We start from the raw sequence: 27,879 nt of genomic DNA, 5'->3' as shown, positions 1-27,879 counted from the left end.
AACAAGGTCCCATGGGATGCTGATGTTGCTGGTGCAGGGACCACACTTAGGGAACCACCGCCTCAGACCTGAGTAGGTCCACCTGAGCTTTAACCCAAATCTTTCTTTCCAGACATTTCTTTCCTGGAGACGAGGCCCAATATCTGTGTGCAAATCTAGGGAGGGGGGTGGTGAAACTGAGGCAATCTCATGATTTCTCAGCATTCCCTTGGCCACCTGGCCATGTGGACATGCGGTCCCTTCACGTGGGTCCGGCTGCACTGCTGGTGGAGGCCAGCACACTGGCCCTGGCTGTGTACTTCCGTCCACCTCCCAATTCCTTTGACTATCCCACGCTGCCTTACCTAGAGGTGTTGAAGGCAAGTGCAAGGCAATGTGGTCTCATCATCCACACCTGGTTTGTTTTGGCTGGGATTTCTACCTGCAGGTTTAAGACTCATGAATGAAATCATCAATAAGCATCCTTAGACGGAAAAAGATTAGCTAAGCAAATACTTGACGCCTACCAGCTGCAGCCCTAGGAGCAGCAGACATGAGCTCACCCACCTTTCCAGCACCGCTATCCACTCATGTCTGCAGCCCAGGGGCCTGTGACCACCACAGCACATCACGGGACAAATACTGATAAGCAACATAAGGAAGGGGCATCTAGGCATGGGCGATATGCTGGGCATCTGATCTGTGCAGAGGACGGAAGGAGAATGCCAGTCATGGGAAGAAGTGGATGGAATGCCCCATTCTAGGCTTCCTTGCAGCAGCTCACCCCAAAACGCGCCTTCCTCCCCTCAGTGACTTCAGCAAAGCCCCTCTGGCCCCTGCAAACCTTTTCTGGGGGTTTGTTTACTGCCCAGTGGTGCTCACCTCTTCTGGAGCCTTCTGCCTGCTGCTGCCACATTCTGTCACATGCAGGTTCTGAATGTCACTGCCCTTTGACCCTGTGACAATGTTTTTGATGTGTCAGTTTGGCTAGGCTACAGTCCCCAGTATTCAGTCAAAGAAATGTGGGTGTTGCTGTGAGGAAATCTGCAGACGTCACTACAATATGTAACGAGTTGACATTAAGTAAAGGAGATTATCCTAAATAATCGGGGCAGACCTGATCAAGTAATCAGAAGGCCTTACAAGCACGTGTGGGAGGGAGAGAAAGGGAGGGAGGGAGGGAGGGAGGGAGGGAGGAAAGGAGAAAGGGAGGGAAGGAATGAGGGAGGGAGGGAAGGAATGAAGAAGGGAGGGAGGAAGGGAGGGAGGGAGGGAGAAAGAGAGGGAGGGAAGAAAGGAAGGAAAGAGAGAGGGAAAGAGGGAGGGAGGGAAGGAAGGAGGAAGGGAGGGAGAGAGGGAGGGAGGGAGGGAAGGAGGGAGGGAGAGAGGGACACAGGGAGGGAAGGAGGGAATGAAAAAGATAGATTCCCCTGAATAGGAGCTTTGGCTCAATGCCTGTGCTCATCTTTTCATGACTGTCGGCCCTATGAATTTTTGACTCGATTATCCAGCCCCCACAATTGTATAAATCAATTCCTTGAAATACATATACATATACATACATGCATGCGTATCTTCTATTGACTCTGGTTTGATCAGACCCTGAGACAGACAAAACAATGACCTCCCCAGTGTCTCAGACCCCAGCAAATACGTTGCTTTACATGGCAAAAAGGACTTAGCAGAAGTGATTACGTTTTTCAGAATAGGAGAATATTCTGGATTATCTGGGTGGACCCAAGGTAATCACAGGATCTTATAAGAGGGAAGCAGGAAAGTCAGAGTCAGAAACAAAGATGAGAGGGAAAGAGACTTCAAGAGGCTCATCTACTGACTCTTAGGGGGAAGGAACCACAAGTCAAAGAAGTAGGTGGTCTCCAGAAGCTAGGAAAGGCAAGGAAACGGATTCTCCATCGAAACCTCCAGAAAGACCAGAGACCTACCAACACCTTGATTGTAGGTCTTTGTCCTCCAGAACTGTGAGATAGTAAATTTGTGTTGCTTTAAGTCACTAAGTTTGATGGTGATTTGTTCCAACAGGAGCAAAAAAATAATACAAACGCTGATTTGTCTGGGACCCTTCCCTTCTTCCCCAGTAGCGATGCCTTCCTTCATTCAGGCTACCCCTTTTCCCTCAGCAGTGTCTCCTAGAGGTGTGTTCTCTTCCTCTCTATAGGAAGTCTCAACTTTCTGGTCTGTTCAGCCCTCCTTCTGAGACCAGCACTGCCCTCCTCCTTGTTCTAGAAAAGCGCCAATATTCAGCCACAGGGTTCCAAGAGGAGGCCCCTGTCAGAGGACCCTGCCTTGCCTCAGGTAGGGGAGCACGACCCAGCAGAGCCAATCAGAGTCCTGCCCTGGGATTCTTTCAAGGTGGAACGAAATGAAGGGCAGTAGGTATGCTGATGCTGAGCATGACTCAGCCGTGATATTGGCAGTGACATTCAGAGAAAAGTACAGAGGGCAGACAGAGCCCAGCTGGCACTCCAGGCCATCTGCCCAAATCCTTGCACATTTTTCTATTGTGGTTCTTCTCTTTCTCTTGTTAGGAGATCCTGTGTGGTCTAGATATTCGTCTCTAATCAGTTTTAGACATTGCAAGCATGTCACATTCTACCATTCTTCTTGCCTGAAAAAAAAAACCTCTTCTTTAGTTGACATTCTACTGATGTATTTTCTTTTGTCCTTTGATTTGCAACTTTTTCTTTGAAAGACCATGTAACTAGATTCTCTCTCCCTCCCTCCCTCCCTTTCTCCCTCTTCCTTCCTCTCCCTCTCTCTGTCAAAGCACATAACTAGATTCTCTCTCTCTCCCTCCCTCCCACCTTCCACTCCCTCTCTGTCTCTTCCTCTGTTTCTGTATCAGTCTGGCCTGAGATTCTCTAGCTCTGAAATGGTAAGAGTGGTCTGTTTTCATGTGTTGTAATTTCTGACATATCTAGATTTATACTACTTTGTTTAATTGTGCTCCTATTTCCATGATTCTTTTTTTGTTTTATTTTTATTTATTTTTATTTTTGGCCTTTCATTCTCTTTTCCAGCCTTCTATTGGTTTGATTAGGTTTCAACTTTTTACTCTTTTCTGCTTTGGAAGGTATACATTCCGTGTCTTTTCTGTTCATGATTACCCATACATTTTAACAGACATAACTGACTTAACAAAGACTAAAGTTAAATAAATTTTCCACTCTCCTCCCAAATAAGCCAAGGACTCAAGATTTAACTGCAAATTTCCCTTCTAATTTTTCATATGAATGGTGTGTATTATCCTTCTTTCATCTTTTCTGCCTTCCATAAATCTTTATTATTTTGTCTACCTATAATTAATTACTACCACTTTTTGCTTCCTGTCCTTTCTTCTGTTTTATTTTTTGCTTTATGAATTTCACCCTTCCTTATTTTAGTGAGGACTGATGATTAGTAAATTGTTTTTGTTTGAAAAATCTCTAATTTGTCTTCTTGAATTATTTTTTAGTTATAAAATTTGAATTTGGTGGTAATTTTCTCTTAGCATTCTCAAAATTATTCCATTATTTTCTAGTGTCTATTATTTACTTTGAGAAGACTGGTGTCAGTCTAATTACTGGTTCTCATAAGTAAACTGCAATTTCACCCTAAAGCTCATAAAATTTTACTGTCTTTATTGTTCTCCAATTTCAGTATACTACGTAGAAGTGTGCTCTTACTGTAAATTCCTGCTAGAATTTACTGTGCTTTTTTATATTGCAGTACGATATATTTTCTCAATTCTGAAAATTCTCCGTCATCTCTTCAATATTGTCTATCACCTACTCATTTTACTCTCTTCTTTGGTACTTGTTTCAGACTTTTATTGGACGTCATCCTTAATGTTTTCATATCTCTTAACCTGTCTTTCACAGTTTCCACTTCTTTATTCCTCTGTGGCTTATTCAGGGTGACTTCTTCAATCCTCTCTTCCACTTAGGAAATATCATTAAGTGCAGATGTGATTAAGTTGAGGGTTTGAAATTGGGAAATTATCTAATCTGTTATTTAACCATTCACTGAATTTTTACTTTTTATATCTGCGTTTTTCATTTCTAGAATTCCCATGTGTTTCTCAACACTGCCCATTCCTTTTTCATAGTGTTTATTCTTTCCTGATATTTTCTATTTCTTCTTATACCCCTTTCAACATTTTAATATGGTTTTATGGTCTCTTTCAGAATGTTCCAATATCTCAAAATCTTGAGGTGCTAATTTTTCTCATTGATATGTCTGCTGCCTGTTGCTTATGGTGGACCATTTCCTTGTGTAAATTTTTGTTGTAAGCCCTTCTTCGAAGGGCATTGTCTTCTCTTAGAGATTCTGGTTGGTCTGGATTACAGAAACATACTTCCAGAATGGTTTCACTCTTGTGCCTGCCAGATGGCAAAGAGTTATCATCAGCCCCAAAACAATTTTTATGCTACTTTATTTGCTTAGAGATTCCCATACCATGTGCATAGTATAAATTCTGTTTTCAATTCTATGTGGCATAGACTTGGGGTTATGATTTCTTAGAGAAATTATTTCACCCAGAGGTCCTGTTAGAGATAAGCCTCTTTGCAGTCCCTAGGGAAATGGGCAGAGTTTTATTAGTTCCCTTCTTACCAGGGGCCCAGCTTTATGCATCAGTCTGAGGACCAACTCCCCATGTCATCTTTGCCGCCTGTGTGATTACTAACACCTACTCTCCATTAGGAGTTTCTTTACGGGGGTGTCTGGGTGGCTCACTGGGTTAAAGCCTCTGCCTTTGGCTCGGGTCATGGTCCCAGGGCTCTCTGCTCAGCGGGGAGCCTGCTTCCTCTTCTCTCTCTGCCTGTCTCTCCACCTGCTTGTAGTATCTCTCTCTGTCAAATAAATAAATAAAATCTTTTTTAAAAAAGGAGTTTTTTTAAGGTTTCTTTACTGGTCTAGTCATACCACACACACTTTTCCCTCTATCCCCGCTGCAGGGTCAGTTGATACACTCACTGTTTTGGTGTTCAACTCATTCTTCATTTCTTGAACCTTGAAAATTTCACTTTCTTGCAAACTTGGCTCCATTTTTTAATATTTGGTGGTGTTCTATTTTATGAAGCATTTATAGTAAAGTCCCATGTAATGTGAACCTGTCATGTTGATGGGAGGCATAGTTATAATTCACTATAGTTCTTTATGATCCACCTTACCCTAACTAACCAGAGCCTTGAAAGATAGTTACCTTATCTGATATACAGCTGTGCTCCCCAAGCAGAGGTTATACATCAGAAGCATGAAGGTGACTTTAGAATTCAGAGCCCATGGCCCCAAATGGATTAAGCAGAATCCAGTTCTGTCACTAGCCTCTTCTCCTTCATAGAACCCAGTTCTTTTCTCTCTTATTTGATAGACTTTGTAACTAGGTTTATTTGTGCATCTGCCCACTGCTTATATATCTCTTGAGAGGGCTTAGTTTGTTCATCGTTGTATCCTCGATGGTTGATGGTAGTTGATCAATGATAACATGTTGCATGAATGAATGAACAAAATGAATGCCTCTCAGGCAGCCTTCCTGACACCATTCCTGGCCTCAGAGTTTTGAAAGCCCTGCTGAATACAACACTTGTAAAGTGCTATCATACAACAGGGGGCGTTAATCACGGCTTACCAACCGATGGGGAGAAAACCCACCCAGGATGTCCCCGCATCATCCCAGGTGTAAAAGTCCAGGCTCAGGACAAGATCCCAGGCAGTACTTGGCAGTTCTTGTCCCAGCCTCTATCCTCTCTGCCTCTCCCTCAGGCCCACTCTTCCTTCATGGCATGGAGCCCATCAGATACACTCACTTCCCTAAAATGTTTGGCCAACTTTAGGGCTGGATTCCCAAACTCTGAGCCAGCCCCTTGGAGTGGGCACCAGGAGAGCACAGACGGAAGTAGAGAAATGCCTCTCAAATCTTCCCCAAGAAGAAAATGTTCCATAGTTTTGCCTTTCTTTCAGAATTAAAGTATTGTTGTGGCACCTGGCTGGCTCATTCAGTTAAGCTGCCTTCTGCTAAGGTCATGATCCCAGGGTCCTGGGATCCAGCCCAGGCTCCCTTGCTCAACAGGGAGTCTGCTTTTCCCTCTCCCTTTGCCCTTCACCTCACTCTTGCTCTCTCTCTCTCAAATAAAAAAAAAAAAGTCTTAAAAAAGAGAACTAAAGTATTGCTTTCTGACTTTATCTCCAACTCTGAGGAGCCATAAGACCCAAACACAAAAACAAATGTAATAATGCAGTGGGAACAGTGGTGGGAACTGCAGGAACAGTCCTTCTAGAGGAGCCCACACCCCTGCCGGCCATCCTGGCTTCACCTTTGCTCCATCCTTAGGTACCGGGAGACCAGACACCTCTCGTCTTATATGGCATTTCATATCCCACAACAAATGTCTCGCTGTATCCACCAAAGGGGGGTGTGGGTGTCACCACAAGCTTTAGGGCTTTTTTCTAATTATAAGTACAGGACGTTTACCATAGAAAAATGGAAAACACAGACAGTCACAAAGAAGGAAAACAAAATCACTGTGGGCTTCTCACACAGAGAACTATCTGTTTAGGTGTACCCTCTTCAACTCTTCCTGCGACTTAAAAATTTGGATCATCTCGGCCTAGGTTGCCTATCCTGCAGCCTCTGCTTCAGATCATAGAATGAACCCTTCCCCCCAAGTTTAAACTATTCTCAAGAAAACTTTAAAAAAATTGTAAATACTCCATAGATGGATGTCCCTTGGTGCATCTGACTCTCCAGTTGCTAGATATACAAGTCATTCCCTCATTATAAGCCTCTGAACACGTGTGACTCACGTCACACATTGTTCTGCTGTGAACAACAAAACGTTGTTCCGCTGACTGGGTTTCCATTTATTCTTTAGGAAGGGCTTCTCAGCCACCTTCTTCTGGCTGGGTCCCTGGTCCAAACACCTGTGTGCTGTGCAGCTGCAGTATCTGTCTAGCCTGATGAGCACAGGGGAGGGGAAAGAGAGGAAAGCTGAGGGACGAAGACTTTCAGGGCCACTATTGTCAAAGTTGGCTTAGGAAAATAAAATAATACATATAAATAAGTAGCCCTGCTTGTGTATGGTGGTATGAAGGACTGAGGTAGTAAAGCTCTGACTCAGCTGGCTGGGATTTATTTATTTATTTATTTGAGAGAGAGCAAGAGCACCCATGAGCAAGGGAGTGCGGCGAGGGAGGGGCAGAGGGAGAAGCAGGCTCCCTGCTGAGCAGGGAGCCCCATGGGGCTCCATCCCAGGACCCCAGGATCATGACCTGAGCTGAAGACAGGCGCTTAACTGACCGACACAGCCAGGTGCCCCAGCTGGTTGGGATTTGTGGTGGGATGCAGGAAGCAGTCGTAAAGGAAAGTCATAAGACAGAGTCCCCAAATACCAGTTTTGTCACTGTGGAATGTGGCAATTCCCATGAGCTGCCTAACAGTTTCATCCACTATAAAATGTGATAGTATGCATCTTGGAGCATGGGAGGTAGGATTTAGTCAGATAGCATTTCTGAAAGGTCTGCTTATTATTTCACTAATTGGCACATAATAGGTTCCCCCAAATGCATTTGCATTCACAGTTAAATATCCATATGCCCCCATATATTTTCCCATACATATGTGCCCTAATGAAATGTATCCATCTTTGTGATGATAGCTCAGAAGATCATTATCATAATTGTTACTAATAAAAATGTGTTGCCGAAGGAGTGAATTCTGAATATTTGTAATTTTCAGGCAACCAAAACAGGCTTGTCCCCACTCCTTGTGAGTTTTACGTGCCTACATGTTAAATTTACATGTTGATTCAGTAGGACTGTGCTTTCCTGGGATACTGAGTATGAAGAAGAAGGAGCCCCAGGCTGCAGTGAGCCTAGGAGGGCAGCCTCCTGACATCAGCGGCAATGTGAAATGAAATGGACAACCACAAGGCCCTGTAGGCTCACTTTCCAAATCAGTAACAAGATCCGGGGTGGAGATGACCCAAAAGACAAGGCTGGTTCTATAATTATTTGGCCCTGCCATTTTGGGATGGGAGGGTTGTGTGGGGTGTATTCCTGGAGTACATCCCACAGGTATGTTCCTGCTGGCATTAGGCCAGATCCCTCTGTGAGCGTCCCTGCTGGGCACTCTGGTGATAAAGTCAGGACGGAGTCCCCTGTGAGCCTCTTTTCTACTTCCTCCTGAGAGATGTCATCTCGTTGGAGGCCAGAGGATAGACAATGATTTAGCCAGGGCTCTTCCAGGCTTGGCACAGACACTCCATGAAGGTCTACAGAGTCGGGGGGAGTGAGAGCGAGAGGTAAGAACAGAGGAAGATGGGGGTAAGGAGGAAGAGTGTGACGAATGGGTTGGGGCGGGTCTCGCAACTCATGAAGGCATAACAAATTTGCAGAGTCTGTGGGGGCAGAGGTCCCCATCATGGGAAGGTCTCTGCTGGTTCCAGAAAACTCAGGGCCCACCAGCCTCCACAAAGCTGGAGGCTCCTTCATGAATGGTAAACCAAACTCCTCGCAGTGACTAGGACCCACAAGAAAACCTTTGTGGTCAGGGACAAAAAGATTTGGGGACCACACATAGCCTTTAACAATGCCCAAATTCAGAGCTGGTTCAGCTTTCAGAGGAAGGTAGCCCAGACCACCTGGCTTTCCATTTCAACCCTGCCAAGCAACTCCTCAGTTAGAGAAACAGGGGAGAAGGGAGACTGCTTTTTACTGGAAATATGTAGGAGAGCAACCAGGCAGAGAGGGTTCTGCTCACTTTCCTCTGGGGACATGCACGGAAGGGGACGATTTCAGCTCATTATAGGAAAAACTCAAAGTCTGTGGTGTTACTGGTTCCTGGACTTGCCTTGTGAGGGGATGAGTTCCCCATTACTAGGGGTATGCCAGCAGAGGTAAGGACATTGTCAGGAGGATTCCTGTGCCTTTAAGCAGATGGTCTTTCTTATCATGTTCAATTTTGAAATTCAATAAGCCAAGAAGCACTACCTTTCCACAGGTCAGTTTTATCATCACTTGTATGAGATGTTAAAAATGCTATATATCATGATGAGCAAGGAAGACAGGACTGGGCAGGGGATATCTGCATACAAATAAGAAGGAATAACGGGGCTGCTGCTCCATGAGTCCCACCAACAGTGTCCTGGTTCCTGCTCGTCTTCTCTCTGGAAGACTACAATCTCTTCCTACCATAGATCCTGGAGGTTTATTTCCATCACCGAGCACCATCCCTGACCCTCCATCAGTAGCCCCTCTGCCCCACAGTCAAGGTGGAAGTCCATTCTTGTACAATGTCACAGCGAGGGAGGCAGTAGGGGGACCAACTTGTCCCAACCTGTCCAGAACTCTTCCAATTTTAAAACTGAAAGTCCTGTGTCCCAGAAACTGCCTCAGTCCTGGGCAAAACGAGGCTGGTGGTCATGTTGAGAGGAAGGGAATTTACGACTCTTGCTTCTTGGAAGCTTGGGAGCCACTTAGGCAGCCAAGCGCAAACAGTAATAGCTGGTATGGAGCCTCACAAGGGGGCCGCTCAGGAGAGGCTCCTGAGGGAGTGAGCCCCAAGCGCCTGCGCCAATGCTCAGCTCCTGACACTTCCCTCAAATGCACTGAGAATCAAAGACAAAGCAGGAAGATTTCAAAGGATCCCTGAGGCACAAGGCAGGAAGGATGTGAAAGGGACTGAGAAAGCGGGCAGTCTAATCCTATCCTGGGCACCTGGGTGGCTCAGTGGGTTGCCTTTGGCTCAGGTCCTGGGATCGAATTCCACATCAGGCTCCCTGCTCAGTGGGCAACCTGCTTCTCCCTCTCCCTCTGTCTCTTCCCCTTGCTCATGTTCTCTCTTTCTCTCTTGCATGTACGCTCTCTCAAATAAATAAATAAAATCTTTCCCAAAAAATCCCATCCTGCAAATTTATTGGCAGCCCATATGCAGGGTAAGGGTGACTCAGAAAGCCTACTGTCCTCTCCCTGCCCTTCCCTTCTACTACTATCCTTTTCCTCCAAGCCCATAGAGACCTCAGTACAATCTCTAGCTGGCTCATCTCCTGGGGTTCCCACAGGGATCAGCCCAGGAAACGGCTGACATCCACACCCCACAGCTGTCCCACTTAAACTATCTAGGTATGGTTCCCTCTTCACTTAACAAGCTGGCTGAGTGAACTAACTGGATAAACTAGTTCTGACTTGAGGTCTCCCTGCATCGTGTTTCCCAAACTTGGTATGTTCTACCTGGGAGACACATTTGGGAGACACGAGCTAGACATAGCATAGCTTCCTAGAGCATCAATGCAGGATTTTGGGGGAAATACAACATATTTGGAAACATATAGCTATACTATGGAAGAAAACATAAAATTCACTTGATTTTAAGATAAAACATAAAATATCCCAGAAATGGAATACTCTTGGTTCATCCACTCCTCCTCTTGTCTACCCCATGTGGAAACCTGTTCACTCTCTCCTAGAATTCAGGGCATCTCGGTGGGACAGCTGGACAAACCCTGGCTTACTGCCGCCCTCCCTAATGACATCTGCATTTCAACTGAGGCCTTCTGTGCTCTAGGCCAGCATCTCCCAGGGGTGTTAGAGTGAAACATTCTTCGGAACATAAAGAGGTATTACTGATGTTTGATGAAACAAAATGAAACTCGTTACCAGAACTCCCAGATTTCTACAGGACTTAGGTGCACACTAAATTTCTACCAAAGGGTTAGTGTGCCTACTTTCTGGGGGGCAGGGGGGCAGCCCTGTGGGGAGCTAGCACCAATGGTGACCAGACTGACTGTCCCCAATTCATTTAGGGTTAGTGTCCCAGGCTGGTTCTCCTCGCCCCCAGCCATGCCAGAGCCTCCAGCATTTCCCCTGAGCCTCCTGAGCATCTCATTCAACAGGGCAAAGAGGCTGGGAGGACTGGCTCTGGGAGAGGGCTACTCCCTGGAGTATCTACCCATCCTTCAACCCCACGGTGCAGCCTGACACTCCCTACCTTGGTTTCATTCTGCACCCTGATCCAATGTAATCCATCCCAAATAGGAGGACACACCCAGGGAATCAAGGTCCTCCAAACTGAGAGAGCTGAGCATTGATCAAAGACAACCTGCCAGTCTGCACCCTCCACTTCTGCCAGGTTTCACAGCAGGTCTCCCAGCAAAGCTCAGACCCATTGGGCCCGGCTCCCAGTCTCATCTCCATCAGCAACTTAGCATGAGATGAGAATCTGAGAACTTACAAGGAGCTCAGAGATCACTGAACTCAGGCCCAAACGTTCACAGATGAGAGAATCCAGAACCGAGAGGCATTCTGTGGCCACAGGAAAGAGAGGGCTGGGCAGTGAGCTGACCCTGAGAGGGATTTCCTGCTTGCTATTCACTGGACAGGTGGCCTTGAATGAGCCTCCATTTCCTCAAGTGTGAAATAGAGATGCTGAAATTGCCCTTGTAGGGCTGTTGTTGAGAATAAAAAAGGTTTAGGATCGAAGATTAACAAATCAAGCTCAAAGGAAAAGACAACTATTCAGCTAAGCCCAGAAGAAAAGCTGGAGCACAGAAATACATAAGATCCCATCCAGTTACTAAAAGTGAGGTTCAAATTTGCCTTTGTATCTTCTTAAAAGGCAACGTCGAAGGGAAGCTGAATGGGTTATGTATGTAATGTGGTAACGATAAGATAAACACATACATACCACCGCAGACTAAAGTCAACCTTCTACCTGACAGCGAGAATTGCTGAGTGGTTACAGTAATCAAGACAGTGTGGTCCTGGCAGAGAGATATACATATACATCAGTGAAGCAGAACAGAAAAACAAGCATGGCCAACAGGCTTTTGACAAAGGAGCCAAGGCAATTCAGTAGAGAAAGGACAGTCTTCTCCACAAACGGTGAGGGGGGAAATTGGTTAACTACAGATACAAAAAAAAAAAAAAAAAAAAAAAAAGAGTGAAACTCACACCTATACAAAAATGAACTTAAAATGGATCATAGATTTAAATACAAGATTATAAAACTTTTAGGAGAAGACATAGGAGAAAACTATCAGAAACTAGATTTGGTGAAGAGTTCTTAGACATATACCAAAAGCAGGACCCAGAAAATTAAAAATCGATAAATGAGATTTCATCAGAATCCAAACACTTTTTTTTTTTTTCTGTGAAAGACCCTGTTAAGAGAATAAAAAAATAAGCTACAGACTGGGAGAAAATATTTGCAGACCACATTCCCAACAAAGGACTTGTATCTAATATATATAAGGAACTCTCAAAGCAACAGTAAAAATTCTGATTAGACAAAGGACAAACTCTACAAACAGACATTTCAGTGAAGAGCACATACACATGGCAAATAAGCACATGAAAAGATGTTCAACATCACTAACTATTAGGGAAATGCAAATGAAGACCAGGCTGAGATGTTCTACAAACCCATTTGAATGAGCTAAAGTAAAAAGTAGTGACAACACCAAATGCTGTCAGAGATGTAGAGAAACTGGACCTCTCCTAAACTGCCAGTGCAAATGTAAAACTGTATGGCCACTTCGGAAAAAGTTTGGCAGTTTCTTAAAAAAAACAAAAACAAAAAAAAAAACCATGCAACTACCATCCAACCCAGCAAATGCACTCTTGGGCATTTATTCCAGAGAAATGAAAGTTTTTATCTATCCAAAAACCTGTACATGATTATCTGTAGCAGCTTTACTTGTAATAGCCCCAAACTGGAAACAACCGAAATGTCCCTCCATAGGTGAATGGTTAGACAAATCACAGGACATCCATACCATGCAGTATGACTCAGCAATAAAATGGAACAAGCTATTGATATAAGCAACATCCTGGATGGATCTCAAGGGTATTATGTTGAAAGAGAATAGCCAGTCTCAAATGGTTACATATTGCATGGCTCATTTATGTAACATTCTCAGAATGACAAATGGTCGTGATGGAGAACAGATTTGGGGTTGTGATGGTAGTCAGGCAGAAGGGTGTAGGCAAGATGACAGGGGAGCAGCACAACAGAGATCTTGGTGGTGACAGAACTAGTTCTGTGTCTTGAGGCAGTAGGGTGATGGTTCCACGAATCTCTACGTGTGACAAAATGGCATGGAACTACACACACACGTTGTATCAATGTCCATTCCCTGCTTTTGGTATTATAATGCAGAATTAAGACAGAGCCACTGGGAGAAACTGGGTGAAGGGTACACAGCACCTCTCTGCACTATTTTTCCTAGGAATAGATGATTGTTTCAAAATAAAAAGGTTTTTTTTTTTAAAAAAAACTCAAATAAATCAAGCTTTGTCTGTACTAAGGACTCAACTTTTTCCCATGGTCCCTCAAAAGGAGCCCCCAAGTACCACGGTGACGACCCATCTGTGCTGGTCCTGTGGTATAGACAAGTGTAAATTCACATACCTATTTTTTTATGTCCTTGTTAACAGATACTGAGAGTGCAATGCCCAAGTACACGGTCATGAACTTATGATATAAAATGGGGGCCAATGCCCAGGAGTGTCCCAAGCTTCTTCTTAGCTTCACCATGCCCAGCTCTCCGGCTTTGGCACATAACTGGAGCTCTCTGCAGGCCAGTGCCTCCACAGGCAGAAAGTGGGGTGAAACAAGGGCTGGAGGAGGCTAAACCCACTGACGGGATAAAACCAAGCAGGGGTGGGAAGAGGGAGAACAAGGAGGGATGATGTCTGCATTGGGGACCACCTACGTTCCTCTGCATTCCACAAACAGAACAAAAGAAGGTGAGGGAAAGCCATGCTCCCAACCCAACATCCCAACATCATATCTTCGTCTCCTAGAATGGGGAAAAAAAGTCACAGACAAAAGAGAATGATCAGAAAGAGATAAGATAAGCGATCCATATTGTGAAACATAAATCACTCTCCCCTTTGTTCTGTGGCAGTATAGGTCCCAATTCATTACCAGGAGTGGGGTCCTGAGTATCATCCCAGGAGAAAATGGTCGGAGTGACCTGTGACCCCCACCCAACCAGTTCCCATTGTTCTCCCCTCCCCATACCCCCACATATAAGCAGGGCAAGCTAGGCCCTCCCAGGAGATAAATAAATGGTGTCCTCAACATCAGAGAAATACCCACCAGCCCCAGGGCAGGAGGAGTGGGCACCTCTTAATCCATGAGGTCAGTTAAGGAATTCTTTGGCCCAGGGATTCTCTTGAGAGTGTTTTCCCCAGGCATAAACAGTCAGGTTGGTGGCATATAGCACTTTCCTCTGGAAACCAAGAGGTTAAGCCCAGGAAGTTAAGACTAAGCTGTCTCCCCACATTTGGGGGTCAGAGGCCTTAGGAAGTTACAGACACAGGCCAGGATAAAGTACCTCTCCCTCATTTGGGTGCCTCCCTCCCAAGTCAGTGGTCACTGGGCCACTCAGGCCATGCTGTGAGATCTGTCTATCCCTTTCGTCCCACTGTGCATCCCCCGCCCTCCATCCCCACTGGATTCTCCCTCCCTGACTGGATATACACTATTTCCCTATGCCAGGGCCTGAGGTGTGGGAGTTCCTGAAATTTGGGCAGCAATTACCAATGGTCTACTCCTTTTGTAAGATAACCTCCGCTGGGCCCCTCAAAGTTCATTTTAAGAAGAAACAGATCTCTTTGAGGCTGCCAGGACCCGGTAGCCACAAAAGCTCTCTCCTTCCTCCTCACCCCTACCCCCATCATCGCTGAATGAACCTGTTTTTAATTTAGAGTTCTGGAGGTTGAACTGCTCTGACAATGACTAGGGAGGAGTTCTACTTCTTAAGAATCCTGTAGCCAGAGGCAATAAGGACTGTCTCCAGAATAAATACAATTGTATTTACTCCTACAGGAGAGAGTACAAAAACCTCACCCCCTAAGTGAGAGCCACCAGGCCCTTTAGGGGAGAGTTGTGAAGAGTGAAAAGGTATGACGAGCCCATTTCTGACTGGAGACATCCATCCTGTAGCTATGAACCGCGACCCCTGCTCACAGCTGGGATTCGTGTGTGTCAGCAGGGCCTGAAGAAAGCACTGACCCCTTAGAACAAGCGTACCTCCAGCTTCCCCACGTGCTCAACCAAAACTGAGCAGCGTTGTGTGGTGCTGAGGGCAGGGTGTATGGCGGTTAGACTCTAACCCTGGGGTCTCACATATCTAGTTCCTCAACACTCCACTCCTTTCTGGCTGTGTGTCCACACCTCACTAAGCCTTGGTTTCCTCATCATTAATGGGGACAGTAATAGTATCCACTAGGTAGAGTTGTAATGGGGATTAATCATGGGTGGAAAACATCCAAAGTTCTTGGTACATCCAGATAGCTCCATTAGGGTTAGCTACAATTACATCTATTTTGGACATTAACTGTGGTTTCTCTTAACTATTAACTATGCCCCATGTGAGGCATAATTGGTGGAACAACAGATCCTAAATGGTGTTTAAACGTGCATCCTGTTTGCTGAGGCAAGAACTGACATCTTATTGATGCCAATCCTAGAGAGTCCTGCATGGTTTACAGGACCCATTTCCTATGCCTCATCCCACATAATCCTTAAGGAGCCCCCATGAGGTAGGGATCATTCTCAGCACCTGTTTTTTGTTTGTGGTTGTTGTTTTAACATAAGGACTCTGCTGCCCAGGAAAGGTGAGAAATGCCCCCCCCCCACCATGTGTTAGTAAGAGGTTGGATCTACATCTTGGACCTATGTCTCCTGGCCTCATCCCCTTCCCCCTAAACCATATGGTCTGTAGGGTTTTGCAGGAATGTCACAAAGCCAATCATTTAGTCTGCCTCAGCATTGAGGAACCCAGGAAATGATGGGTCCTTAGGTTGGGTGTCCCCTGTTAGCCCCCATGTCACACATGTTCACAAGACACACACAGTCCATCCACCAGTGAGAGAGCATGCAGGGCAGTCGCCCAACCTCTCATTGGGAGGAGGGAATCTCCCAGGAAATTGCAATTCCCTAGACAATTATTACTGCCCTCTGGAAGAATAGGCTTATATGAGTTTAACTAATGGAATTCCAGGCCCCAGATTTGCCTTGAGATATCCAAACTGTACCTGATTTCAGGTTGACTAAGAGTAGCTAATTGAAGTCTCTCTAAACTTTGGTTTCAGAGTTACTATGGATCCATGGAGATAAAAATTAAGAGGATCTGATTTTTGGAATTAAGAAAAACTCTTAACTGGTATGAACCTTTCAGAGGCCCATTGGCCTGGGTCCAGGCCTCAGGCACATGTGGTTAAATCATCAACATATGAAAAATTATCTCATTTTTACAGATCTTCAAAGGCACTGCTGCCATAAGCTTATTTTGGGGGCTCAGGGCAGGTCTAAATGGATCAGTCTCATTGCGGGTGACCTTCACTGTCAGAAAACTGTTCTGGGGCAAGCTACCCCACTTCCCCTTGTTGGTGAAATAGGGAGAGGTGCTCCCACCCTGACTCTCTCCTGGGCCTCTTTCTTTTCGGACCACCCAGCTGTTGCTCCCACCCTTTCCTCCCAATCCCTAATTTATAAACACCAAATTTTCTACAGTTCTCTGCTGAAACTTCTCCAAGTCTCTTTTGAATGGTGGGACCAAACGGCACACAGTGTTCTCATCCAGGTCTGGCCAAAGGTGAGGCAATTTGAGGGTTATCTGAAATGATTTCAAAATTTCTGTGTCTTATTGACACCCAACCATGGAATCAACTCAGCCTTTATTTATTGTGGTGTGGAGACAGGGCAGAAGCAGGAGTGGGGATCCCAGCTCCACTGCTAACAATATGAGTAAGTATATAGGTGGGATTCACTGTGACCTCCAGATCCCTTTCTGTTGAACACTCAAATAATCAGTCCACAGGGACACCTCTCCCCATTCTGCCTTTAATTGCACCACTGGAGGCTTTACCTAGCCCCACCTGACTGTATGATTGCTGGAAAGAACCTCTCAGGACCATTCCTCTCCCTCCCCACCCCCGGGGCGGGGGTAGGGGGTGGGGAAGTCTTCATGTGGGCTCTGCAGTCCTCACCACAGCCCCTCTACCCTCCCAGGAGGTGCGTTTCGCGGTTGTTTCTGCCCAGGCAGAACCAGCCAAAGAGCCTGAGTGTGGATTCAATTATTCCAGGTCCCCCTGGAGCGTGGGAGGAAGTGCAAGCATTCCCCAACCCCCTGCGGGAGAAAGAGTCCTCGCCATTCGGCCACCTACACCCCATCTTCACCCATTCCCAATACCTTGCCAAGATAGAGGCACCTGCTCCGTGTTACTAAACGTACTGCGAGGGCCTGCTGCCTCCCTGGGGCCATTTCCAGACCAGGAAGCACGCAGCGTTGGTTGCCAAGCCCCCGGGGGGAATTCTGAACTTTGCAGGCAGCGGCGCAGAGAGGTAGCAGTGCCGGGGACACTGCTGCTTTTAGGGAAGGAGAACATCCCTTCCTCCACCCACCCCAGGATGAGTTAGGCTCTGAGCTCCAGCTCCGAGGAACCACACAGCCTGTCATTTTCCCGGCACCTCCAAGCCACCCCTTCCCGAAGTTCATTGCCCGCCGGAGACCGAAAAAGTACCCCGCGAGTTCTGTTTCAGTCGAAGAGCAGGACAGTTGCCAACTAAGAGTCCAACCAACAGGCAGGTACTGTCATTGTCCCGCTTCTTGCCCCGATGAGGGTGTGGGAGCGCGCGCACACACACGGAGACACGCACACACGCACACAGCCGCCCTGCGCGAGCTCTTCGGTGCGGGCCCCCTTCACCCGCCGCGGGCCCCGGGGATGCGTCCCTGGCCCCGGCACGGAGGGCTGAGAGGAAGCCCCGGCGCTTCGGCGTCCCCCTCCAGCTCCGCAGCACCGATGTCGGCGCCCGCCGGAGGTGAGCCCGCCGCGGCTCGGGCGCCGACGGCCGCGAGTTCTGCGCTCACCTTAATGTTGCTGAAGACCGAGCGGGAACAGCGGCCGGTTCTGCCCGAAGAGGCGTCGCTGCCCTGGCGCGCGCCGGGCTCGGGCCAGAACCCCATGGTGGCGGCCCCGGCGGGGCGGGACGGCGGCTGCAGGGCCCGGGCGGGCGGCGGGGCGGGCAGGGTCCGGGCGCTTCGGGTTGGGGCTGCAGCGCGGGTGGCTGGTGAGAGTGGCCGCGGCCGCCGGAGGAGGCTCGCAGCGCGGAGACTGCGCGAGCGAGTGCGCGCCCAGAAGTTTTATAAGTGGCCGCCGCCGTCGCCGATGATGAAACGCGCTCTCCCTCCTCCCTCTCCTCAGTAGCTGTCGAAGGCGCTGCGAGCCCCCGCCCCGCCCCCGCCGGGGCCGCCCCCTCAGACAGGTGTGACGCGGCGGCCCACCGCGCGTAACCTCACTCCACGCCCGGGGTCGTCTGTGCTCCCGGAGCCTGGCTGGGACCTGCGAGGCTTGACCGCCACTGAGAAGGTCCCGCCTGCTGGGCGGCTGGGGGCGTTGGGCCCCGAGGAGGGGAGGTAGCGGGGGGGGGGGGGGGGGGGGGCAGGAGCCTGCACGAGGGTGGGGGCGCCCGGAGGACTGGAGGGGCGGGGCGGGGGGGCTCAGCGGGGACCGACCGGCTGGCGACTAGAGCTGACCCGAGGAGAGGTTGGCAGGGCTTCGGGGGCAGGAGAGGCAGGAGGAGAACCGAGAGGCGCCGGAGGGGCCAACGGGAGCTACGGGGCTTGACGGGGAGCCGGATTTTCAAGGAGAGGGGTGCCGCGGCGCCCCTCCCGACGCGCTCAGGGAGATTTACCGAGCGGGTCTCTGCTTGTTTGCACTCGCTGAAAACCTGGGCTCACAGTTCCGGTGATGGCTCCGAGACTCGCTGAAGCTGTTTGTGTCGGGGACTGATTTATATTTAAACTGCTCTTTGCGCTGGAGAGGGGGCCGCCCCGGGCAGGGCCCGAACTCTCTGGACCTGAGCCAAGGTAAACTGCAGGCGCTGTCAAGTGTCAGCATGGCTGGGTCTGGCCTGAAATATGAGGCCAGGAGAGAGGGTCCCCCGTGGACATAAGAGACGCACCCTACTGACCTCCTTCCCTGGGGCTGGAATAGAACAGCGGCTTTATTCCCCCCCCCCCCCCCCCAGATTTTTTCCACTAGGATTTCTACTGCAGAAAAGAGAAAGAAGATGAGGCTTTTTAAGAGAAGGAGAAGAAAAGTTATGCCAAAAGCAGCTGCAGTAAGGAATCCAATTCTGGAGGTATTTTCCAGCTCCCTAATTCCTGTAGTCCTCCACAAGCCCACTCTACTGCCAGGAAAAGCACAAGCCCAGCTTCAATACTCAGGAAACTTTGGATAAGACAAAGACCCACAGGACAATGCCTTTCTGGGCCTGGTCTGGGCTGTCCTCTGTCTGTGGGCTTCCCCTCTCCACCTGCGGTCCAAGAACCCTGGACACAACAGCATGTAGTGCTGGAAGAAAAGCCATTGGACAGTGGGCAGCCTCTGGCCACTTCACTCACCCACAGAGTAAAGGGCATCTAGAGAGGCTTTCCAGAGCCCTGCAGCATCCTCAGACCCCGAACAGGCCAGGAAACTCCAAGTCACCAGTCTACCCTTTTAGAGAACTTGGAACACAAGGACGGCTGGCGGAGGGAGCATCCCATGCACGCTACAGAACTGATGGTGTACTGTGCCAGGCATTCTGTTGGGTACCTAAGGCATGATTCCACAGAATGCCAGCATTAGTCCAACAGTTACAGGTACAGTTACAATTTGGATTTTATGGATGATGATACCAGAGAGGTCAGCTAAAAAAAAAAAAAAAAAAAAAAAAAAAAAAGACTGGAAGACACACAGCTTGTAAGTGATGGAGCTAGAACCCCAACCCAGCTCTGCCTGACTCCCAAGCCCAGACTTGGAGCACTATGCCCTTTGAAAAGTTATCTATTCCAGCAGCCTCATTTCTTAATGAGAAGAGCTTGAAGAGAGCATTTCATTTCATTCAGAGTGGAGAAGGCCCTGGTCACAGGCACACTGGGGCTGCGAAGGCTGGAGCTTATTTCTTAAACCCTGAGTGTAGCCTTGTCATGGTCCTCTGATAGAAACCTGGGGAGAGCCTGCTTCTCCAACCCTCATTTTATCCTACTCCGTTAACCTTGCTATCTGCCTGCTGTCAGGACCAGCATCATTTCTAAAGAAAAGGCTTATTCAGAAATGCTCACCAATGGTTATCTGCTTTTATCTGCTCTTACAAGGTGGCGTTAGCTAAATGTAATGGAGACCTAACCAAAGGGGCTCCAATGAGATTTATCTGTCTCATAGGAAGAAGCCTGCTAGTAGGTAGTCCAGGAGTCATGAACTAGGCTGGGAAGGATTCCTTAGAGTGGCTAGGTCATTGTCACAAGATAGTTGCTCCGCCTCCAGCCTCTTCTCTTAATTCCAAGAAGGAAGTGGAAAACAGGAAACAAGAAGGGGTTGTGCTCACATCAGGGAAACAAATCTCTCCCCTGCATGCTAAGCTACTTTTCCTTAAATCTTGTTGGCCAAGACTAGGCCATATGGCTACCCTCTGCAAAGGAGACTAGGAAATATAGTTTACGTTATTGCAGTCTCCTGAACAAAACTGGAGTTCTGTTAGGGAAAAGGGGAGAAAGGGTAGTGTGTATTCAACTTTCAGTGCCTGTACCTTAAAGAGTAACCCGTTTCCTAAAAGCACCCCCAGGGTCTGTTTCCAAGATCCTCCCCAAAGCCTTTGATTTCAGCAAATATTTCTTAGCACCCTAGAAAAATAAAGCACAAGGATAGTCTCTGACTTCAGAGACTCCATGGTGTCAGGTGGGGAGCAAGAAGAGAAAGCATTAGTGTGTTGTAGAAAGAACATAGCTCTCTGTCATGCACAGCTGCTATGGAGGCATAGAAGAGGGGTCCTAACTCATTTTGGGGCAGCAGGAAGGCTCCCCGGAGGAAGGGAGCCTCAAGTTGAGGCCTAGGGACTAAGTGGATTGGGATGATGGGGGTGAAGGAAGATAAATCTATCTGCTCCATGGTTTCAGTCTGGTTGGAGACCCAAGGACAGTGGGACTGTGTGGTGCAGAGGCTGGAACACTGAGTGGCATGCTATGAAGTGTGGGCCTTATCCCCAACACAATGGGAGCCACTGAAGACTTCTGGACAGGGGGTGCCCTGAGCAGATTTGCATTTCACAGAGACTTTTCTGGTAGCTGGATAGGAGTGCAATAGGACGGTCTGTAGAACCCCAGGAACTGCGATGAAGGTGTGTTCTGCAGCAAGGGGACCATGTGGGGGAGAGAAAGAAGCAAGAGACATTGACAGGAGATGGCACCCCTGTGTTAGGGAGGGAATGTTAGGGATGACTCCCAGGATCTGACTTGCATTAGTGATGCAAACCCCTGATAGAGAGAACCCAGGAGACCAACAGATATTGGGGATGCAGGGAGCCAGTCTGGGCTCATTTTGAGTTCAAACTGCCTGGAGTACATGCAGGTCTAGATGCCCAGCAGGAAGGTATATGGGTCCAGTGCTCAGGATGGGTGCTGGGCTAGAGATCGGGTCTTGGACATTCCACATGGAGGCAGTGGGTAAGCCTCGGGAACAGATGAGAACATGTTGATGAGAAGTAGGTCCACAACTGACCACAGCAACATTCAGGGGTGGCACAAGAGATGGAGCCAGCAATGGAGACAGAGGGGAGACCCCAGCCTTCAGGGAAGTAAGCCAGCTGAGAAGTGGTGTTTCAAAGAGAAGGTAGGAACCCATCCAGGTTGTGGAGGAAGGAAGATAAGATCCAAGAATGACCACTGGGCTGGCAACAGGCCGGCACTGAAGACCATGACAAGAGTGTTTCCGTTGGGTAGTGTGCACAGAGGTCAGTTATGTGTGTTGCAGAGGAACTAGAAAGGAGCTAGCAGCAGCTTTTCCGGGATTGCAGAGGGAAGAAAGACAGGGAAGAGCTTTGGGCTCTCTGCTCTGTCTGAATCTCCTGCTTTCTCAGTTCTCATGCTGGACCAGTTGCACGTTCTCACCTCTGGGCTTTTGCTCATTCTGTTCCCCCTGCCTGCACTACTGCCTCATAGTGCTTGGCTTCTACCCTCCAAGAGCAGCTCTTATTGCTACCTGCTCTGGGCCTCCGTGGCAGGAGTAGAAACCTGCCTTGCAGTGGTGCAGACCTGTTACATACACAATCCCTTGTCTCTCAGGAAACCAGATGTCACTAACCCATTTTGCAGGTGAATAAACTAAGGCTCAGGGTGCTTCCCTAACACCTACAACGTGTCTCTACCTTTATTATCAGAGGTGACAATAGAGACAACATGTGGTGGCTAAGGGCACAGACCTTACAGTCAGGGGTCGGTGTTGACCACCTTCAATGGCCTGCTTAACCTCCTGGCTGCCCAGCGCCTTCTCTTTAAGATGGAGATCTTAATCTCCCGGGGATGTCTTAAAGTGTGAGTGAGGTTTCTGCTGGCGCTGTTGCTGTGGTGTTTGGCAGTGCTGTTGGCAATAAGTGTGCCCAATGTCTCTTTCTCTAATTCGGCTGTGAGCTCCTTGGGAGCTTCTGTGCTATTTTGCCTTCCATCTCTCATCGGGCCTAGCACACCCTGTTGCTTAAAAAATGTTTATTAAATGGAATTGAGCTTCACTGAATTCCAAAATGCCCCAGTGACTGGGGAAAGCCTCATTGTCCTGAGGCTTCCAAGCCATCTCCGTCAAATGCCTACTGCCTGGAGCCATCCCTTCTGCCCAGCCCTCACCCCCAGGCTTCTTGCTGTCCACCTTGTCCTCCCTAGTGACTGGCATAGTTCCCAAGGTGTGTTTACCAGTCCACAGGCCATGCCCTCTCCTCCTGCAGCTGCTGATGAGGGTGTCCAGGCAGTCTGAATCCTCAGGAGTGATCATGAATTAACTCTGGGCGGCCCGCTCCTGGAGAGGGAGGTCCCTCAGTGCCTGCACGTCACCTGTGACAGGTGGAGGGCACACCTGCAGCCAAGTGCTCTGCCACTTTGTCACTGCCCCTCGTGGGGCAGTCTGCTCCCCTGTGGGCCACCTTGGTCACTAGTTATATTTTTATTTAACACACACAGTGTTGAATGTCCGTACCAGGCACCAACACAATGTTGATTCATTTGATCCTCAAAACAACCCAATGAGGGGGTTACTTTTATTAGTGTCACTTTGTGACACTAATAAAGAGAATCTGAGGCACAGAGAGGTAAAATAACTTGCTTGAGGACATGTAGCTAGTAAGTGGCAGAGCCAAGATCTAGACACTGACAGGCCAGTGCAAAGTCCGAGCGGCTGGAGGTTCTTGCTTACAGAGACTGAGTCAGAGCGTGCAGGTGGGCCAAGTCAGAACCTCCCTCCCATTAGGGGTCTGAAGCCCATGTTGGTGCCTCGCCCATCCTTGCCCCCCTCTGAACCTTGGGTGCCAGCACCTCTGGCCTGGAGTGCTTACCTTAAATAAGGTCTGAGCACAGCCTGGGGTCTCTGTGGCCCTCCTAGATCCAGCTCCAAGACCCCACTCTGCTCTGTTCCTCTCTGCCATGCTCATCTCACTCCTGAAGCACGTGCTGCATGCCCTTCTCTCTTCCATGGTGACATAGGGCCCACCCTGCACTCCGACAGCCCCACACCTCCTTCACAGGACCTGAGGCCAACTCTGTCCTCCCTTTCCCGGAGAAAATGCTGCAACAAGAGGGAAGGGTGCTACAGCACCAGGGGGGTCCCGCCTCCTGGGACCCCAGCTTCTCTGCATATCACCTGGGGTACGGCAGCGCTTGGCACAGGCTGGGACGGGCTGTAATGAGATTTCCATGTGCTTCAAGGGAAGACTTTTCAAGGCCCGGCTGTGCTCTTCTTTCTGAGTCTCACTCTGTGGAAGTTACTCTCTGCTTTGGCAGGAAGCACAGCGGGGGCAGGAAAAGGAGAAACCTAAATAGGCCTCACCCTGCATCCCTCCCATGTCCGTTCCCTGTGGGTCAGGAGCCCCAGCCTGGCCCCGGCCTCTGCACCCTGCCCACTGCACTTCAGGTCGTTGGGAGGGATGCTTATCACAGGCTGTTATCCCATGCGGGCTGGTGATAACCAGCCACGGGGTTGGGGGGTGGGTGGGGAGCTCAGCCTTCACCTCTGCCTCCAGCTCCTGCTGGGCTCACACAAAACTCAGTCCGTGGGCACCTACATCATCCTTGGCCCTGTGCAACCCAGGACCCAGTGGATTCCTGTTATCTGAATGTTCCTGAGTAAAAGGAAAACCAGGGCCTTGTGTCTGCTGTGCTGCGCGTTTTTAAACTCTGTTGATCTTTATATTATACTCTTTCAAAAACAATTTAACAGTGCCTTAACTCTACTGGGAGAGGGAGAATATTTGTTTCATCCACCCATCATTCCATACCAGTATTGAAGCTTTGATGAATTTCTGGTTTTTTCCCTACTTCTTCCCAGTGATTGTGTTTTCACTTATCAAACCCACAGTATACCATTTGGCTCCTACTCTTTGATCGCAAGCATTGTTCCTTGTTGACAAGGGCTCATCACCATCTCCCTGAATGCAATGAGGAGTTATTTAAACCCTGCTCTAGCACTGAATGTTCGGGGTGTCTCTAAGTTTTGTCTTTTACAAATAATGACTTCAATAATTTTTTGCAAAAAAAAAAAAAAAGGTTGTCTTAGGGCTGATTGCAAGCAGTATAATTTAAACACATTTAGATATTTTTCTCTGTGATATTCAAAATCAGTCCCCATGCTGCATTCCCACCCCTTAGGTCCCTCCTTCCTCCCTAGTAATACCCTTCTTAGCCTTGGTAGAGGAAGACCAGAGCCCCAGAGGGAATGGCGTGGCTCTTCCAGCTGGAGAGTCCACCTCAGCACTAGGGACCCCCAGGTCTTCCTTATCCCCAACAGCCCAGGCCAAGCCCTGGAGCTCAGAGTGTTGACTCATGGCTGATCAAGGATGCCATGGAGTGTGGCTACCTTGATCCAAAATCCTGTTCCCTACCCCAAGTTCTGGAGAAAGAACTCAGGCCCCAGGACTGTAGGTCAGAGGCCTTGCATGGGCACCTTCCTGGGGAGTACTGGATCCCTCACCTGTGAATCAAGGTATTGGACTTCATGATCCAAAGGGGGGTTATCCTCTTGTTCTCTCCATGTTCTGTCAACTTATTAGCTGTGTGACCTATGGCAAGTCACTTAACCTCTCCGGGTGGCACTTGCTACTTAATGCTGCATGAAGAGTGAACTGGACTCCCACACCCTCACTAACGATCACCGTGATTACTGTTGTTTTCTCCAAACTCAGCAGAGCTTCCCTCGTGGGTCCCTGCTCAGCTGTTTCCTGCTTTTCTCCTTAGGAGGTCCTGCTCTCTCCATAATGACATTTCCCCAAAGACTGCTGTTCAGTAGAGCCTGGGAGACACTTAATCCAGCCCCTTAAGTAAATTGTCTGGAGCCCCATCCCTCCCCTAATGCTGGATCCAGGAGGCCACTACAGGAGTAGAAGTCCTTGCAGGCCCTGCTGTCCTCTGCCCTCCCTGTCTTCCCCTCCACATTCACATGGGAGAGTCTGGGAGTCCCAGTCCCAATCCTGGCTTCTACTCCTCCACCCCAGGAGCCCAAGTCCTGAGCCCTGTCATGGCCTTAGCGTGCGCACACGTACCAACATGGAGACCTCCTTAAAGTCTTCTTGGTATTTCCAGGTTGGAGGTGCCCCTCCCTTCCTCACCTCTCCCTCACCTTGTCCACACAGGGTTCACCTATGGAAGCACTCCTGAAGGAAGGGTGCTGAGCCTTTCCATGTTCTTCATGTCCCACCTGGATGGTAGTACTTGAATCACCCCTCCACGCCACCTGTGTCCCCCATGAGCCCGCTCCCTGGTTCTGAATCCAGGTCTGGGCTCCTGCTCCCACCTGACCCACCCTTGCTTCCTAAAGGGATCTTTTCCTCTTCCCTATATCTTGCTTCTTGGCCACCCCCTTTTCACCTTTCCCTTTATGTGTCTGCAGCCTGCCTGCTTACAGGAAAGGCTTCAGCTCCCTATTCCTTCCCTTAAGTACCTTAGCATGCTCTCCCTGTCTCCCAAGGCCTGTTTCTGTCACTGGAGGAAAGGCAATGGGCGTCCCGCCTTGCCAGGCACACACCCTCCCTGCACTGTTTGGACTGACCCTATATCAGTGGATTGTGAGTCTTCGGGGCAGAGACCAAGTACAAACACAAGCACAGATAGCAGGATGCCACCCGCAGGAGACAGAGCAGGGACAACTGTCATAAGAGCCTACCTCCTTAATACTGGAAAAAAACAAAACAAAACAAAACCAAAAACCTGTGCCTCCCCGCCTCTCAGTTGGGAGGGACTGGTGGGGATGTCCGTGCTTATCATGTACTTTATTGCCCAGCTGAACACTGCTGGGGGTGAGGGTGCTGGCCGGCAGTGATGGCTCTGATAATGACCTCCTCTGCTGTCTATCCTTGCCCTGTGTCCTGCCCCTTGCCTGGCTCTCTCCCACAGCATCGAGTGTTTTCCCAGCACTTCAGGACCTGTAAAGCTCTGTGGGGCCCTTCACCTGGGCCTGGGGTTCCTAACACACCCTGGGCCATGTTCGCTGTGCACTGAGTCACCTGATGAGGTCACTGGAAGTCAGGCCTCCTCCCTGGTCATGGGTCACAGGGAGGGAGCACATTGCTGGGGATTCAGGAAGAGAATGTTCAGTGCTCCCCTGGGAAGCCAGCGGGAGAGGAAGCTGAGGAGGGTGTCTAACAGGGACTAATCCTTACAAGGACTCTGGGCCCAAGAGCCTCCCTCTGGTTACAGTAGCAGGATGATGGCCAAGGAGCAGACATCTGCTATTGGCCCCTTTTAGAACTGGTCCCACTTCAGGTGGAAGCACCTGACGTTCCTTTGGGGCACTACCCATTCCCACTCTCAAGTTGTGAGGCCTGGTGGGCTGACTTCCACTAGGGTGGGAGCATGGGGGGCCAGGCCTCACCCCCAGGCCCTCTGCTGGACAGTCCCTCAGTCAGGACAGCGTGCTCTCTCCCAAGAGAGACCCATGACCAGGGAGGAGGCCTGACTTCCAGTGTCGGGGTCTGGGGCATTCTAGGGAGAAGCAGTGGGAATGTGGGACGGAGGTCACCAAAGCCTGTAACCAAACCCTTCATGCTCTGCCACCAGGCCTCTAAAGCCGGACTTTGCAGTCCTGGGAGCCAATAGATTCTCTTTACAGTTTAAGTTCTGCGGAGCTGGGATTTCCTGTCGCCAGCATATTAGATAAATCCAGGAAACCAAGGTTCGGACAACACCAGGCAAGACTAAAAAAATTTATAACAAAATGTTAATAACGATAATCCTTCCATGGTGGGAATGTGAGACTTTTTTTTTAATCTTGTTTTTTCTACATCTTTCTGATTTTGATGATAAATATCACTTTATAATGAAGTAAATAAGCTTTATAAAAAACAAAAGAAGAATCATTTGGCCCAATAACAGTTTTCCACAAGCACCATTTTCAGAACTGGAACCAAATCTCCATCATTCCCTTGCCTAGATGGGTGTCAGGGGAGATGCTCCTGGTCCAGCCCAGCTCTGACCTCATGGTCTTAGGGGAGGGAGAGGCCACTGCTCCTCACCGTGCCTGCACAATGAGAGGGTATGTGGGTGGCTTCAAAGTGCTCCCAGTGTTAATGTCCCGGACACTGACTTTTGTCAAAATCCACATCCGTACAGACTCAAAGGAGAGCTCAGCTGCTTTGAGCACTAGCATCAGACAGCCAGAAAACACTGCTGCTCAGTGGTGGCTCCCTCATCATGAACCGAGACCATGGGCTGTGCGCTCTATCCTCACATCAGCCTGTACGGGAGCTCTGGTCCTTGTGCCCCTTTCCCTGGGAAGAAAACTGAGATTCAGGGAGCCCAAGAACCTACCTTTGGCAATGGGGCTAGTGAGAAGCGGAGCTGGAACGTGAACTGCAATCCATCTCATTCCATAGTCTAA

The 27,879-nt window shown here is 48.8% G+C and overlaps 1 protein-coding gene and 1 long non-coding RNA gene across 2 annotated transcripts in view; one reads left to right on the top strand and one right to left on the bottom strand.

Annotated features, from left to right (window-relative positions):
* Positions 1 to 18,182, bottom strand: part of SLCO2A1 (solute carrier organic anion transporter family member 2A1) — a 77,048-nt gene extending 58,866 nt beyond the window's left edge. Inside the window, exon 1 of the mRNA XM_032869667.1 lies at positions 17,859 to 18,182. Within this exon, the coding sequence (XP_032725558.1) occupies positions 17,859 to 17,954 (96 nt within the window). The 5' untranslated portion in view covers positions 17,955 to 18,182. The remainder of the gene's footprint in view (positions 1 to 17,858) is intronic.
* The window catches only part of LOC116874733, a 30,639-nt gene continuing 20,139 nt past the window's right edge, over positions 17,380 to 27,879 (top strand). The window contains exon 1 of the long non-coding RNA XR_004384054.1: positions 17,380 to 17,573. This is a non-coding gene — a long non-coding RNA (uncharacterized LOC116874733). The remainder of the gene's footprint in view (positions 17,574 to 27,879) is intronic.

The sequence above is a fragment of the Lontra canadensis genome, unplaced genomic scaffold (assembly GCF_010015895.1).
Source record: "Lontra canadensis isolate GAN:19392208 unplaced genomic scaffold, GSC_riverotter_1.0 scaffold38, whole genome shotgun sequence".
NCBI classification, from domain to species: Eukaryota; Metazoa; Chordata; class Mammalia; order Carnivora; family Mustelidae; genus Lontra; species Lontra canadensis.
This window is presented reverse-complemented; position numbering and strand designations above follow the sequence as displayed.